The 15580-nt window shown below is 35.0% G+C and overlaps 1 protein-coding gene across 2 annotated transcripts in view; it reads left to right on the top strand.

Moving 5' to 3' along the window:
• Positions 1-6160: 6160 nt before the first annotated feature.
• Positions 6161-15580, top strand: part of LOC118188197 (uncharacterized) — a 52575-nt gene continuing 43155 nt past the window's right edge. The window contains exons 1-2 of one of the 2 annotated variants that reach the window (XM_035358573.2): positions 6161-6442; positions 13673-14022. In XM_035358573.2, coding sequence (XP_035214464.1) covers positions 6374-6442; positions 13673-14022 — 419 coding nt within the window. In that variant the 5' untranslated portion in view covers positions 6161-6373. The remainder of the gene's footprint in view (positions 6443-13672; positions 14023-15580) is intronic. The other variant, XM_035358572.2, reaches the window with a different exon arrangement.

Here is a 15580-nt window from a genome sequence, read left to right on the forward strand (position 1 = left end):
TATATGTTTCATTTTAGAAGGTATTTCCAGAATACATATGAAGACTTTCTTTAGTAAATGCAAGTTCTTTGGTTTGATTTGCGCGATTATCATAATAAAATTTTTAAAAAAAATCTGAATCGTGGAAAGAACTTAAAAATATTTCATGTGTTAAATATTCTCTTAAAATTTCATTAAATTTAAGTATTATTTTAAATATTTATCTAATTAGTATATGGTGATTTAAACGAAAATTTGACAATAATATATGTTATCGTTCATTCCAATGAACTTTTCAATATTACAAAAAGAGTGATATCTTTCACTAGGAGGGCTGTGCTGAATTCATTGAGAATAATACAGAGTATTTTTCTAGACTTCGCTCAAAATTACAACTATATGTTTTCAAACATACATTATTTAATTGTTATTACAATTTTTAATCTTTAAATTCATACTGCTCTGTTTCTTTTTGGCTTCCTTCATAATGCTTTGCTCAAACCAGAAACAGTTGAAAATTTAACTTGCGAGTAAATGAAGTTAAATGCTGCCAGTCCTTAACTGAAAATTATGCTTATTTGTATTCTTGCCTCTGTGCGTTGGTACTTTAGATAAAGCACCTTATTTTTAAAACATAGCAAATGTAACTGTTCCGAATTTCAATATATTGGTAAAAGCTTCCATTAGTTATAGGCCAGGAGTAAATTACGATACTCGAGTTTAAAACATAACGATTGTGAGATATTGTTATATTGTAAGAATATCTCTGATGAAATTGCAGCATTTTGTTTTATTGTTGTGATAAGAATAAATTTTATTCACATTTCATCGGACTTGTGCATTCAATTTATTACGAACCCGCACGCACGCAACAATACATTGCAATGACAAGTCTTCCTGCACGAGTCACAGTGGTTGGACAAATATGGCCGCCGAGGATTCACTTTTTTAGTTGAACCCTCCCTCCTTCTATTCGAACCTTTTGGGAACAGTAAGCGAGTATTGTGACTCATGGCTTAGAATTAGTTTTGAAAGTGACGTTGTTTGTAAGGCACTATTGTTAGTGAATCTGAGATCCTGTTTAAGGATAGTAGAATTACCGATTAAGTTGCTAGTATTCTCTTTTTGTGTCGAGCATTGACTTTAGAGAACCATTCTGTTGACCATTCTGTTGAGAGAACCATTCTGTTGTAGACTGTAGAGAACCATTCTGTTGCAAAACTCTGTGTCTTTAATCGCGCAGTCCTTTTTTTTTCTTTCTTTCTTTGCGCATTATCTTTAGCTTGAATTACAAATTTTGAGATAATAAATTTTATTTCATTGTTAAATTAAACTTGTGGTGTTGCGTGGCCCCAACTTGCCCGCAACAGGAGTAGTGACTGCTATGAACTGGAAATTACACAAACTCTTAAGAAGGGTTTAACTCCCTTTTTATTCCACTTTAGAAGTTACAGATGCGTTCACTTGACGCTCACAAACTATGCCGACCCGGCGGTTAAATAAAAATAGAAAAGTACAACTAAAAATAAATAACAGGATGAATAAATAACAAGTCACTACCTACGAGGATCTATAAACGTGACTAACTTAACCGCGTTCTAAGATACAGCTGAGATTTCAGCAAACTTTCAGAATAAGAAGTTGAAAGATTCAACTAACTGCCGAAGTAGGCACACAGGCCGAAACGCGCGGTTCTTAAACTTCTACCAAGCCACCTTCACGCTCGTGAATCAAGAAAGCACACTTACAAACTCGTTTCCCTTCTATTTAAGTCAAAATTACTTCTGCTAAAAATTTGAATACTCTGCGCGTTCTACTAAAATTTACATACTCTGGCATTGGCAATTCCGGTAAAGGCTTGACAGGAAAGATAGCTTAAACTTAAAATAAATGTTAGTTAAAATAAATATAAACCCTACAAACTGTTTAAAAGTTTCATTTCCAGTGTAGGCGATAACTCGTATGGCATTTAGGTAGGCTAATGGCCAATTTCAGCTAAGATAGGTAGGTATACACACCAGTGATAGAGTATAATTCAGTTACAACTTTGCATAGAAAATTTGCTTTATGATATGGTGTATGATAGTTTGTTTTATGATATGGTGAAAATTAGTTGTGTAGCATATAAGACCTGGCCTTCTTTAGTTAGCGTACAATTAGACCGGAACTCTACAACTGGTGAGTTATCACCATGTCTGATAAGTACCACAGAGATAAGGAAAGTGTGTAAAGGACCCTTTAACAGATGGCATCAATTCTTACGTACAGAAACCAATAGTTTAAATCAAAGATAATGCATAAACTAAAACTAATAAAATTTACTCGAGACGCATTTGCAGCGACTATACTTTCTTGAATGTTTGAGGAGGGAGGAAGCTTATAAGTTTCGTGATCTCTGTTGAACCCAGAACGCAGTTTAAGAAACATTGAGATTAAAAACAGCATTTCTTTTTCAAGTTTTTGTTGATATTAAGATTTGTTTCAGGATCTATTCATGTAAAGAGAATTTATTTGAAGCATAAAATTTAAATTTCCCAGAATTAAATAAATGAATTTGTTTAGCCTGTATTATGAAAATTCAAGTACGTGCATGTGGAAAATATTAGCAATATATCCCTTTTTTTAGTTGGAAACTTATAAGGTATTTCTCTGGCCTTCCTAGCGTGCCTTCGTAGTGTAGTGGTTCTGGCCACTGAGCCGGTATTCCAGTGGTTCGATTCCCGGCGAAGGCGTTTGCTATTTTTCATGTTTCCTGCTTCCAAAAAATACCTAATGTCTCTACAAACTGATTACCTTATATATTATTTATTAAAGACTTAAAGAACAGGGGGAAATTCTTTTTCACTTATAGAACAGTCAGTTTGTTTCCATCTACAATGATAAGCATTCTAAAAAATAATAAGAATCATACTTGTTCAAGTTGAAAGTGGAGTGAGAATAATCAGAAAATACTCGAAACTGCATACTGAAATTCTCTGACAGTTTTCAGTTTCAGAACCCAGACAGTTGTAGGCAGATGTCCGTTTTGTGATATGCGTAATCCAAAAATTTAGTTCAAGCAGTTATGACTCAATGGTCCCATAGATTTAAAAAGTGATGACTCATTTTGTTTATGGGGAAATGAAGTGAAACGTACGTATGATGAAATCGTAATAAAATTAATAGAAACGTTTCCTTATTTACTAGTTATAACAATTTATACGCAATGAAACGTTATAGTAAAATTATTTCTAAGGAATTAACAATGGGACTCTTTTAAGTGAAGGGACATGTAAGACCGGAAAAACTTAAAACAATGAGGTTATAAAGTTATGTATCAGTATCGGAAAGAAAAAATAGCGTTTATAAGTAAAATTTGCGTCTTTAAATATTCAACATATAATTTAAATACATAGTATGGCAACTGAATAGTAATTCCTCTTCTCAAATTAAAACGGAGCATTCCGATGTGTATTATTCGAAATTCGAACATCTTACATCAGTGCAAGTAATGGCATGATCAGGTAACAAAAGCAAAAATTTATACAAACATTTTTTTAATGTACCTGTAAGAGCGGATGTTCCAGTTTACATCAATGACAGAGAGAGAAGGAAAAAAAAAGGGGGGGGGACAATTTCAGTTTTAGAAGTGAAAGCAGTCACGCTTTGAACAGGTTTCGACTGAATGATGTTAAACGAGGCTTTAGAAATCGTCTGCTCTACCAGTGATAAAATGACTTAGAGATGCAAACTAGTTTTCAGTAGACAATTTAACATAGATTTTAAAAAATATGCATGCTTAGTATTATGTGTTATTAGTGCAAGCAAACTCTAAATAAATGGTGCCTTTCCATTTAAAATGTATTAATCTTTACCACTGTTTCCCAATTTACTGCAACAATGTAAACAATGTCCACGATTAATCCAAAGAAAGTGAAAAAAAAAAAAAAAAGCGGAATAATTTACGTTCTAATTAACAGAAATATACTAATAACAATTTATAGTATTTTCTAGCTGATCAAACTGCTTCAAAATACAGGCCAAGTTCGTTTCGTTACGAATTTTAAAATGTGTGAAAAGTTGTATTTAAAGAAAGAATAAAGTATCACTAGAAATGGAAATTCTGAGTTATAAATCGTATTAAAGACCAGTATGAATAACAGAATTTGAATCATGTGATAAAGGTCAAACGCACACACACACACGATAATTAGTTAAAAGTTTTTGTTTTCCTTTGTGCAACATTTATATATATGCGATATTATATGCAATTCAATTATATTGTGCTGTGGATAGAAACAACTGGCAAAATAATAAAACACCAGCGGCCGGGCGGTAAAAGCCGCTGAACACTGCGGTAGTTCAGTCCGAGGTTCGAGTCCCTGCGAACGAGCTGGTTTTATGGGCTTTTTTGTGTTTTCCCCATGTGTAAGTGGATACGAGCCAGTTTCCCTTAAAAAGACCTCCACGGGGCATTCCTCTCTTTCAGTGTAGTGCCTAAGGGTGAAGCACGTAATAAGCAAAAATAATAATAATAATAAATAAATAAATAAAATATTATCTACTATCAATGATATAATCTATTACACCACACATTTTACTTTTCCTTTTTAATTTCTCTCTCTCTCTCTCTCTTTTTCTGACAGTTTTGTTTTGTAATGATAATTTGTGACGGTAATTTTTCCGTTTTTATAATCAGCTTAATATGAACCAGCTTAACATTTTGTTTAATCCAGGCTCGGTTAATTGGTTTTATTTGGTTCGGTTTATCTTATTATGGCAAAGCATACGAGGGCTATTTTTCAAGGTGAGGAATGCTTCGTGGGGGACTTGCTAAGGGAAAGTAGCTCGTATCAAGTTACACATAGGAAAAGCACGCCCATGTAGCCTGGTCTGTACGCCTGGAATTGAACCCAGGTTGACCTTACCTACGTCCACGTCGGTTCAGCAACTTTGGCGCTTAGTCGCTGACGGACCCTGTTAATTGGAAGTTTGTTGCATTTTTTTTTTTTTTAATGTTTACATTTATTTATTATATACAATTACATTATATTCTTGTTCATGTATAACGGGGACTGAAACTTGAATTAAAAATGATTTGAAATTATTCTTAACCTTTTAACTAGCGAAGAGATTCCTAGGAAAATATTGAAATTTTTAGTAGAGATGTCTTGGACTTCCGAACTGGACAAAGAAAAAAAAAAAAAAAAAAAAAATTGATGTCACTAATCTAACAGTTTATGCAATAAATTACGATTGTCTATAACCAGTCAGACTTTAAAAAATAAGATAAATATGATATTTATATAATTCACGCGTTATAATTAGATTTGACTGCATTAATAAATATATAAATAAATATGTATTAAATATAGCAAGTCTTTTATTCCTACTCATCTTCACTAATAGTAAAATAAAATATTTAAAGTTTTTGAGTTTATTGCAATGCATATCATTTGAATAAAGAGCGGCCGAGCGGTAAAGTCGCTGAACACTGGTAGTTCGGTCCGAGGTTCGAATCCCGCGAACGGGCTGGCTGCATGGGTGTTTTCGTGGTTTTCCCCATGTGTAACGTGTATACGAGCCAGTTTCCCTTAGAAAGTCCTCCACGAAAGGCATCCCTCCTCTTAGGCAGATAGCCCTAGTGTGCTTTGCCATAATTAAATACACCACACCACCATTTGAATAAAGACATCACGAAAGCGCGGGTGGGGGAGTGATATTCTGGCACATGGGATGAAAAGGAGAGAATAAAACAGAAAAGTTTGAAAATCGCTTTAAGAACTTTTAAGCTGTGATCTGTACGAGAGAGTAATTATTTTAAGTTCTATAATTATTAATAAATTTTGATTTATAATTCATAATCTAAGGTACATATGAACTTTAGTTAGTTGTGTGCATAGTTGTTGGGTGATAAATATTCGTTTTAACCGTAGTGTCTCAATTAACAGGCAATTTAAAATAAGCTAAATAGCCAGTAGTTTAATTTAGGGGGGGCTTAGTTTTATTGCTGCGAGTTTAACACACAATACAAACACACAATATCTCAGAATCGCGTGTATTGGTCGAACTGCAACTAGGACATTAACTGAACGGATATAACTTAGCTGCTATGACTGCGATTGGAAGAAAGCAAATCAACATCAAAAACATTTGTCAGTAGTTTTAATTCAGAATTAAATCCTATGACTGATGGATTCATGGTAAATCATCTATTTTTGCTTATCTCCAATCCGAATTTTATTTATATTTTTATTACTAATCTTCTCTAGTGTACATTATCTAATCATAAGTTCTCTCCAATATGCAACTTTTATTTCTTCTCAACCTTGAAGTGCAGATTAAGTATTTTCACATTATATATCACTTTTCTGCATTTATTGAGAGTTCTTAGAGACGATTTTCTCTGGTCACCATGCGAGAAGTAAAACGCGCTGGAAAGGATATTGAAATATTCTGCATCGAAGAGCATTTGAATACAAAGGTAAGAGAACTGTTACGTATTTAAGAATTGAAAATTCAACCTGATAAAACAAAATTACATTTTGTCACTTGCTTAGAAACTGAAAATTTGATGTCTATATTATATTTTTCATTATTATCATGTTTGTAATTAATACTAATTCTCTGTATCCGTATACTGTCATTGTTTGAATATTAAATTTAATTTTCAGTGAAACACAATATGTTAATTCTATTGTTACAACTATATATAATAATTTGATTACAATTAATCAGCTTGAAATACATCGATGGTTTTCAAAAATCAAATTTTCCAGTTTGAAAGTTTAGCGTATTTACAATTAGGAAAATTCATTTTATAAAATTATCGATTTTGGAAAGGATATTTTCATTTATCAAAATATTTCATTGATATATACTTAGTTTCCCTATAAATATTTCTTAAATTAGTTACTTTCTTATTGCTCAAGTACTACTTAACTTATGTCCTTGTTGTTACTGATCCTAACTGTTCAGCCATTAGATTAGACCAGATCCAAGAGTCCAAGAGCTGTCAATACAAGTCTCTCCAAGTCCTACTGGTAGTTGCCTGAACGTGGCGAGGGGTGACAATGGTATGTCGAGAGTTTGTCAGGGGCCACCCTAGGCGTGAAGGCAATTCTCTTAGGCCAGCTAAAACTAATAGGCGAAGTCAGCCTTCTGCGTTTTGGTGCTCCATGTCTCTTGACAAACACAAGCTCTACCGCTCTTCTTTTCCCATAAACCGTCCAATGAACTTAACTTATGAACTGTCTAAATTCAATTCGTCACTTAATTTCTTTCTTTGAAAAAAAAAAGTTAAATTTCACGTTGTTCTATCTTCGAGGAACATCGTACATCTTACAGACACCAAATACCGAACAGGAAAGAAATTCATGGATAAAATGAAAGGCTATCTGCTAAGTTTCAGTCATAATGTTAGAGTTTATGATTCATATACAGATTTATTTCAAACTCAATGCGAGGAGTAGTAAATTCATTCATTTCAGCTTTACAGAATCAAATAATTTATACTATGACATTAAAAACATTTAACAGAGTTTCAAGAAACTAGAGTTACTGGAAGGAAATGCAGAAATCCCTAAAACAGTTCCACTGAGACATTTCTTATCTTAAAACATATACTGACAGTAATACATTCAGACTGATAAATTTCTTTCTTGTTAGCATATTTATTGTGTCAACACCAAACCATATAAAAGGCTGATTTAAAAAAAAATCATATTCGAAATAAATTAAGAAGAGGTAGTTATCCTTATAGATTTAATATACTATCATATGGGACTTCTAAAGGAGCTCAGAAATAATTAAAAAGAAATTAATTGAAATTAAACGAAGAAAGCACCATAGCGGAAAATCTTAGAGCACCAAAAATCACCTCTAGAAAAACATAAAACAAAAAATAAACTGATATGTACACCACATGACTTCCTTGTAAAGAATATTAAATTATACGCATTTCTTCCTGCATTTCATTTAAACTTCTTGAATTCTACTTCGTAGATAGCGCATAAACCACAATAGAATAAATGCACGCTTTAAAATTCACGATATTTATTTACCATAGTGACACTCTAGTGGTATGGCTACAGCGGAAGTGGTCAGAGCGGACACTTCGAAACTCATCGTGGTTCCCATTTTAGAACAGATAAAGGGCGCAGATACATAAGTAAATAAATACTTTTAAAAATCACAAATATAGTTTAAACTGGCGCTAGTGTCACTTAACAGCATTACATCTCATTTATTTTATAATCAGATTACACAAAAATTATATCATCTGAAGACTTATCTAATCGTTGCCACATGTTCTATTCAAATATTATAATAAATCTAAAACAATGTATAAAAGAAATTACACAAATAAAAAAATAAACAGTTTTTCACATACGATTCAGCGCCGCTTACTTAATGTGCATGCGCTACTCGTAAACATTCTCATCTGTTCGAGTCAGACTGGCGACAATACTGCTAATACGAAACACTTCTATCCTCGAATTCCGTCTCATTCGAATTCCGTCTTCATTTCCGTATCCTCGAATTCCGTCTCATTCAATTAATTCAGTACTCACTTCGCGGCTAGGCCAAAATACACGAAAATCTCAAACTATCTTCACTAAAAATTGAGGGATATAGTAAAACATAAAATACCAAATACAGTTAAAACAATTTAAAAACAATTTTTACAATTAAAATTGCAGTTTCTGCGCAAAAGCAAACAATTGGCCAAGCAGGCAAAAGGGCAGATTTTTCGGTGCACAAAACTAAAAGTTTCCTTTTGGTGCCACTCGGCAAAAAGACACTGAAGATGAAGAAACTGACTTGATTTGTTGTGGACGCTATGCTGAGTCAATATATGGGATAATTTAATAATTTAAATGATAATTCCTAAATGGATTAAGAATTATTTAATTCGCAATAATAAAAGAAGACGTTATCTTTGTTATTGCGAAGCTTAGTTTCTCTAGATTGGAAACAAATCCAGTATTCTGCTAAGTTTCAAATGTAAACAAATATGGCTGCTATGGTAAAAAAATTAGGCTTAGCCGCACTTAAACAACTTTTAGATTGTTGATAATTCTACAACTATAACATACAGGTTAACTAAAGGCATAAAAACCTTAACTGGAAAATAAGAACAACATAATTCAATCATTTTTAAAGCAAACAATGCGCAATTTACGAACATATAAGAAAAAAAAACTGAGCTCACGGAGCCGAGTAACAGAGTGTATATATATATATATACGCATGCACATACACTTTTAGTGCGGCCGATTGCAACCAAAAAGAGTACAGTCAGACAGCTACATGTTATAGTAGTCCCACATACTAAATTTCAGCTTTCTGACGCTATTCATTTTTGAGTTATGCGAGATATATACATACATACGCACACACATATATACTTATGTACGTGCAGACGTCACGAAAGAACTCTTCTGAATCCATTTTAAATCAGTTTTATAATTCGTTTGGGGAAAAAGCGTCCTTTATTATGTCCTTACGTACAGGTATCACGCAAAAACATCGTTAAATTGCGTTCGATAGCGATCAAAATGGATATTTTCGTTGAAATATGGTACCCGGAATTTTTCGTGATTACAATCCATACTTTACTTCGTACAAGGAAGTAGTAACAAGGGGCACTAATGAAATAACACTTATTCTCTTCTTTGCAGCTGCAAAAACTAATGCATGCAGAATGGGTGAAATTCCATCGCAAAGGAATAGCTTCCTTTCTGAAAGAAGAGGATAAAAAAATGTGCGTTATTCTTCAACCTGTTAAAATTTTTGTACTTTGATACAGTGCTCTCGATAGCATGCAGTTTCCTTACAAAGAAGGTTGCCAATCTTGAACTCAACATTGATTCGCAAAACGCATAATTGATTCCGTACATTCTAAAAGAATAATACAGTTAAAACTAGTTGCTAAGTGTCTAATAGAAAATTATTAAATATGGAGCTTCTGATTGCCAGTGTCCAACTTTCTGATAAAATTTGCAGAAATTTAACATTTTGAAAAATCATTAAAACAGTGCTCCACAACCAAATATAGTTGAATATATATTCCTACTGGATAACTACTTAACAACTTTTTATAACACTATGTGCACTCTGTTGCAAAAAAGTATATGCACCCAGAAAAAATTGAGCCACAACTACGAAACTCGGCAGTAGTACAGTGTTCGAGTAGATAAACAAATTGTCGAAAACGGGGCCGAAACGGGGCTTAGTCTTCTACGAATCGTACCCCTGGAGTTAACAAATGACATTGAACCGACGATAGCATAACTATTGGTACGGACGTGGCAGCCGAACGTCTCAGTGTTCATCTTTCTAGAACTGTAATTTCTGTTCTCGATATCTGTTTTATGACATTGCAGTTTTGGAACAAGGAAGTTATATGGTATTTATGGGTACCGAGCAGATGCCAGTGTGGTTGATTACCTATTCTCTTCAGAAAGATATGATTCCAAAATTTGCTAAGTAATTCCAGACTGGAACATATTTTGACGAGTTTTGAATACAGATAGATGATTTTAGTGCAGATATATGTGAAATTGTTGTATTTCTTTTGTATAATGTAACATGAAATATCTAGAGACAAGTTATGCCGGAAGAGTAAAAATATAGGGACAAATCTATTTAACATTCAGTAAATGGGTTTCTCGGTAATTTGGCGAGAAATCGCTAAAAGTCGCCAAACTTGGATCAATTTGGCGATATTTTGGTCCGGTCCCTGAATCACCGTAGCAGGTTTTCTAATTGAATAAATGTAATTGATCATTGTATTAGCTGTAACTGTAATTCGACCATCATATTGCCTACCAGTAATGTCGTGAAGCAGAAAGTACTAGAAATATCTCAGCGGCCGCGTGGAAACTATATAAGGGCGGAGACAGCACCTGCTCTCAGTTATTGTTGTTGTTATCTGTTAGCTCAGCATGAGTTCTGAGTACTATTGCCGGTTTAGCTGCGCTTTGGATTGCGTTGCTTTCGTTAACGTTCTTACTAGTTTGAAGTGTCACTGCTGATTGTACTCTATGTTAATGTGAACACCTGCACGAGTATTTCTGAGGAAAGTTTCAGAACTGTGATCAACCTATCACTGGACTTGAGTTCATTAAATCTATTACGAACCCGTAGTACGCAACAATATATATGAACTATGCAATGGATGCAAATGAAACAGACTATGATCTACATTAATAATACTGAAAAAATATCAGATTTCACACATAACATTTGAAAATGTTTTATTAAAATCATAGGTACTGAAGAAAGTAATGACATTTCGTAGCTTAAGTGGCAAAATATATCATATTGTTTTTTCAAATGAAATAAATATTTGAATTACATTTCATGGTGTTAATTTCAATTTCAAAATCATCAGATTCTTGTGACTGCTCTGTATTACATGAGAAAGACCTGCCCAACCAGTATAATGGTTGGCGTTGCTGGGTGCCGTGCCGAAGAGAGTCGATTAGAATCTCGGAGAAGGCATGGATGTGTGTAAATGTATAGCGTTTATGCGACATGGGGGGCACTCTAAATATGCAGCAAGCCGAAAGTCCTCCCGAGAGGTTGGAGTAAGAGAAGAGGGGGGAGACTCTCGAACCCGTTAACCCAAGGTGCTCTTCATCAAAATTGAGGGTGAAACTGAGCAAAGTCGCACTGTCACCTGTAAGGTGCTCAAGGGCTCTTGCCAAGAAGATTAGGTATGCCCTACCGTCCAAAGAACTAAGCAGAAGTTCCAGTATGGGTAGTCTCCAAGAATGCCGGCCCAAACATTGACCGAGAAACGCTCTTCAGCTGCACGTGGTTACGTACGATGAGCGTTTTCGAAAGCCCATAAATGGGCGTTATACTGATTGAAGCCTAACTCACGTGTGAAGTATGCTTCATCCGTGAATAATATGGACGCAGCAAATGCACTGTCTATAGCACTCTATTGCAGAAACCATGTAGCAAACGTCCTGCGGAGTGTACAATCCTCAGGCTCTAATAATTGGACACTATGAAGATGGTATGCGCTCATTTGGTTTGTTGCGAGTATCCTCCAGAAGATGGATTGAGGTAAAACTACTTGTTGGGCTATCGCTCGACTACTCGTACTCGGATTGTCTTCTGCCAGACGTAAAACCGCCTTCTCAATCCCAAGTGTCCTCCTTATTCACTGTCGATTCATTGTAGTTCTCGTTAAACAACCAGTCTCACGTAACATTCTGTTCACACTTGCGAAGATCGTGTGTATGAACAGGCACTCCTGTTCGGGTACAACCGCCGAGCGTACAATCCGCAGGTCCATACACGATCAGCATGTCGACCAGTTCATCATTTGAATGCATCCTACATACATACATTTGAATTAGTTTATCCTATTACTTCGGGAAACGGATCGCAAATGACGACTTCCAGCAGGATCGCTGTTCACGCTGTAGGGTTTATATTTATTTTAACTAACATTTATTTTAAGTTTAAACTATCTTTCCTGTCAAGCCTTACTTTCCCCTGGAATTACCAATGCCAGAGTATGTAAATTTTAGTAGAACGCGCAAGGATTCAAATTGTCAGCAGAAGTAATCTGAGTTAAATAGAAGGGAAACGAGTTCGAAGGTGTGCTTTCTTGCTTCACGAGCGTGGAGGTGGCTAGTTAGAAATTGAAGAACCACACGTTTCGGCCTGTGCTTGCCTCAGTAGATAGTTAAATCTTTCAACGTAATATTCAGAAGTTTGCTGAATTGTCAGCGGTATCTTAGAACGCGGTTAGGTTAGTTACGTTTAGAGAGCCTCGTAGGTAGTCACTTGTTATTATTGATTTTTAGTTTCTTGTTTTTATTTTACCGCCGGGTCGGCGTAGTTTGTGAGCGTCAAGAGCACGCATCTGTAATTTCTAAAGTTGAATTAAAAGGGATTTAAACCGTTCTCAAGACTTTGTATACTTTCCAGTTCATAGCAGTCACCACTATTGTTGCGTGCAGGTTGGGAGCGCGCAACATTACAACGCAACTTTCCGTTCAGAGCCATCTACCACAATACTGCCGGGAGGAATCTTCCAGAACGTAAGAAATTCCATGAAGCGCTGCTTTGCCTGACGACTTCTGGTCGTAATTTCGAATACCCGTTGTAGTACAATATTTCAATAAAATGTTTTCTGTCCCATTAATGTGTTGCTGTTTCTGTTCTTTTTCTCTGCTTCTTTGCACCACAGCTCGCAAATACGCCATTTGCGACCCTGCATTCCAATGGGATTTTGAGTCGTCTCTTTAATTCCTACACACCCTGCAAGTTTATTCTGTCTGGTAGCGAATCACCCTGCAGACATTTGCAGATCTGCAGCTCTTAAATTCTGCCGACCGTTGCTTCCCTAAATTTTAAAACTTTTACCACCTGGTGTGACCACTCCTGTAACACCGGCCATATATGTGAGTAAAGTAAGTGCTCGGATGATCGTGAAAAGAAATAAGTTTCTTCGACTTGTATATATGGAATGAGGCTTTAAGTACTCGAAATTTCCAGTAAATGTAGCAGACATTTGTGTAGATAAATAATACAGTTTTGAGCAATTCAAAAGTACTTAACAGGATTCTGATCAGGAAACTTTGTTATGTTAGGTATTCGTATTGTGAACATGTATAGTCTTGATAAGCTAATAGTTTTTGATGGCAAATTCCTTCAATTATCTATTTTTAAGAGTTTTTTCTTTCAGAATACTGAAACGGTGGATTCAGAATGCGGTCAAGATTCAGACTGCGATACCAAGCAGCCTAACATGGCTTGTGGAGTGTTCTCGTTCCATTGGTTGTTTATCACTTCTTTGATACAACTCTCTATTTACCTCAACAAGGTATACCAGGACAGCGTAGCAGTTAAGGAATATTACGAGGAGAAGGATGTAAGTGCCTGTACAGTGTCTTCTTTTTGTCTATTCCTTCCGTCCGTTATGTACCTCTTGTTCATGGTAGGAGCATATGTCAAAGATACAGAAGACGCCAGTAATCGAACTATAGCTACAAAGGTCGTGCATGGGTTGCTGCTGGTTCCATGGCAAATTAAAGAGTGAGTTTGAAATAGTTTCTGTTATCATCAATTAACGTATTGTAATTTCCCCGATTCCAAATTTCAGGAAATTATATATGATTAAAATAGAAGCGTTAATAGCTTCTGGATGAAAATTTTAAGCCTATTAGTCAGAAGCAACCCATTCTTCCTCAACATTACTAGTAATTTTGCATCTAAGAAATCTTAAGTGGTTAGGTTGCATTTGCCATTTTGAAAAACTTCCCTCCCTTCCTTCCAAAGCCGAATCCTGTTCTGATTCCCCCACAGCGATCGAACGATAAAGTCGCTGAGCATTAGTACTTCGACTTCGGTTCGATTCCAAGCAAACGAACTAGCTGCATGGATGTTATCATGGCTTTCCCATGTGTAGCGTTGATATGAGCCAGTTTCCCTTAGAAAATCCTCTAGCCTTGGGTAAATAGCCCTCATCCCTTCCCTTGGGCATCTCGTGTGTTTTGCCATAGTCAAATAAAATAAACTAAACAAATCTTCTTCTGATTTATTAACCTACGCACAACATGGCATCTGGTTGGCTGGTTAATTAATTAAGGCATTGAGAGAGCTATCTGCCTAAGGAAAGGGAGGTGTTCTTACTAAAACACCGATTCCCAACCTTTTCCATATCCTCCCCCCCTAAAAAAAATTTTAATACGTTCTCGCACTCCCAAAACCAGTTTCTTAATAAAAATAACAACACGAAAACAAAGTTGTATTATTAAATTTTATTAATAAACGAAAATGAAACGTGGAACTAAAAAAATATTACAAAAATGAAAGTTTACTTAAACCTTTAGGAAAAATAATGATCTTTTGTTCCTGTTTGTTGGATGAGAGTTTTTCAAATCGTGGCAGTTTGTTGCTAATAGCAATTCGCGTACCTGCTTGTGTACCTAAGCAATTTTTTAATTTTGTTTGACAACAGAGCACTAAATAAAGACTCGCATAAGTATGTCGTCGCATATTAGGATGAGCACAATTAGTGCCTTTTCACTAAGTTTTACATATTCATTGCCGAACACCAATATTGTTTGATAAATAAAGGGAATTGGTGACCGTTTTGCTTCTGTGCTTGGTCATCATGGATTCTATGGAAATAAAAAAGCTGATTTCTTAGCAAAAAAATGCTTTAAATTTGCCCATTGATATCAATATTAGCATTCCAAACAAGTCTTTTTGTTATAAAAAAAACTTTTATCTAAGTGGAATTAAGAAGATATATCATCTTGTATTGCTTATGACGCCAAAAAGTTATTTCCGTCTATTTACTATAGATTGCATTCCATGTCTTTCCGCTTCATTAATTTTAAAGTATCCCAGTTTTTATCTGGCCACGGTAAATTTGAAAGCTACCTGTTTCGTTTTAATTTAAGATCAAACAATTTATGTAAGTGATAAAAAAAAAAGCACATTTAATTTTTTCCCCTTTTACCCTTGGATAGACCTACATTATACTTGCAGAACGATTTAAAAAAGTTTGGCTTGACTTGGCCAGTGAATGTATCTGCTTTTATGAAGTCTAAACTGCTGTTCTCTGTTTTTGTTCGTTTTATTTATG

Source organism: Stegodyphus dumicola, chromosome 2 (genome assembly GCF_044657685.1).
Source record: "Stegodyphus dumicola isolate Sdum_Otavi_A_Nest chromosome 2, ASM4465768v1".
In the NCBI taxonomy this organism is placed as follows: domain Eukaryota; kingdom Metazoa; phylum Arthropoda; class Arachnida; order Araneae; family Eresidae; genus Stegodyphus; species Stegodyphus dumicola.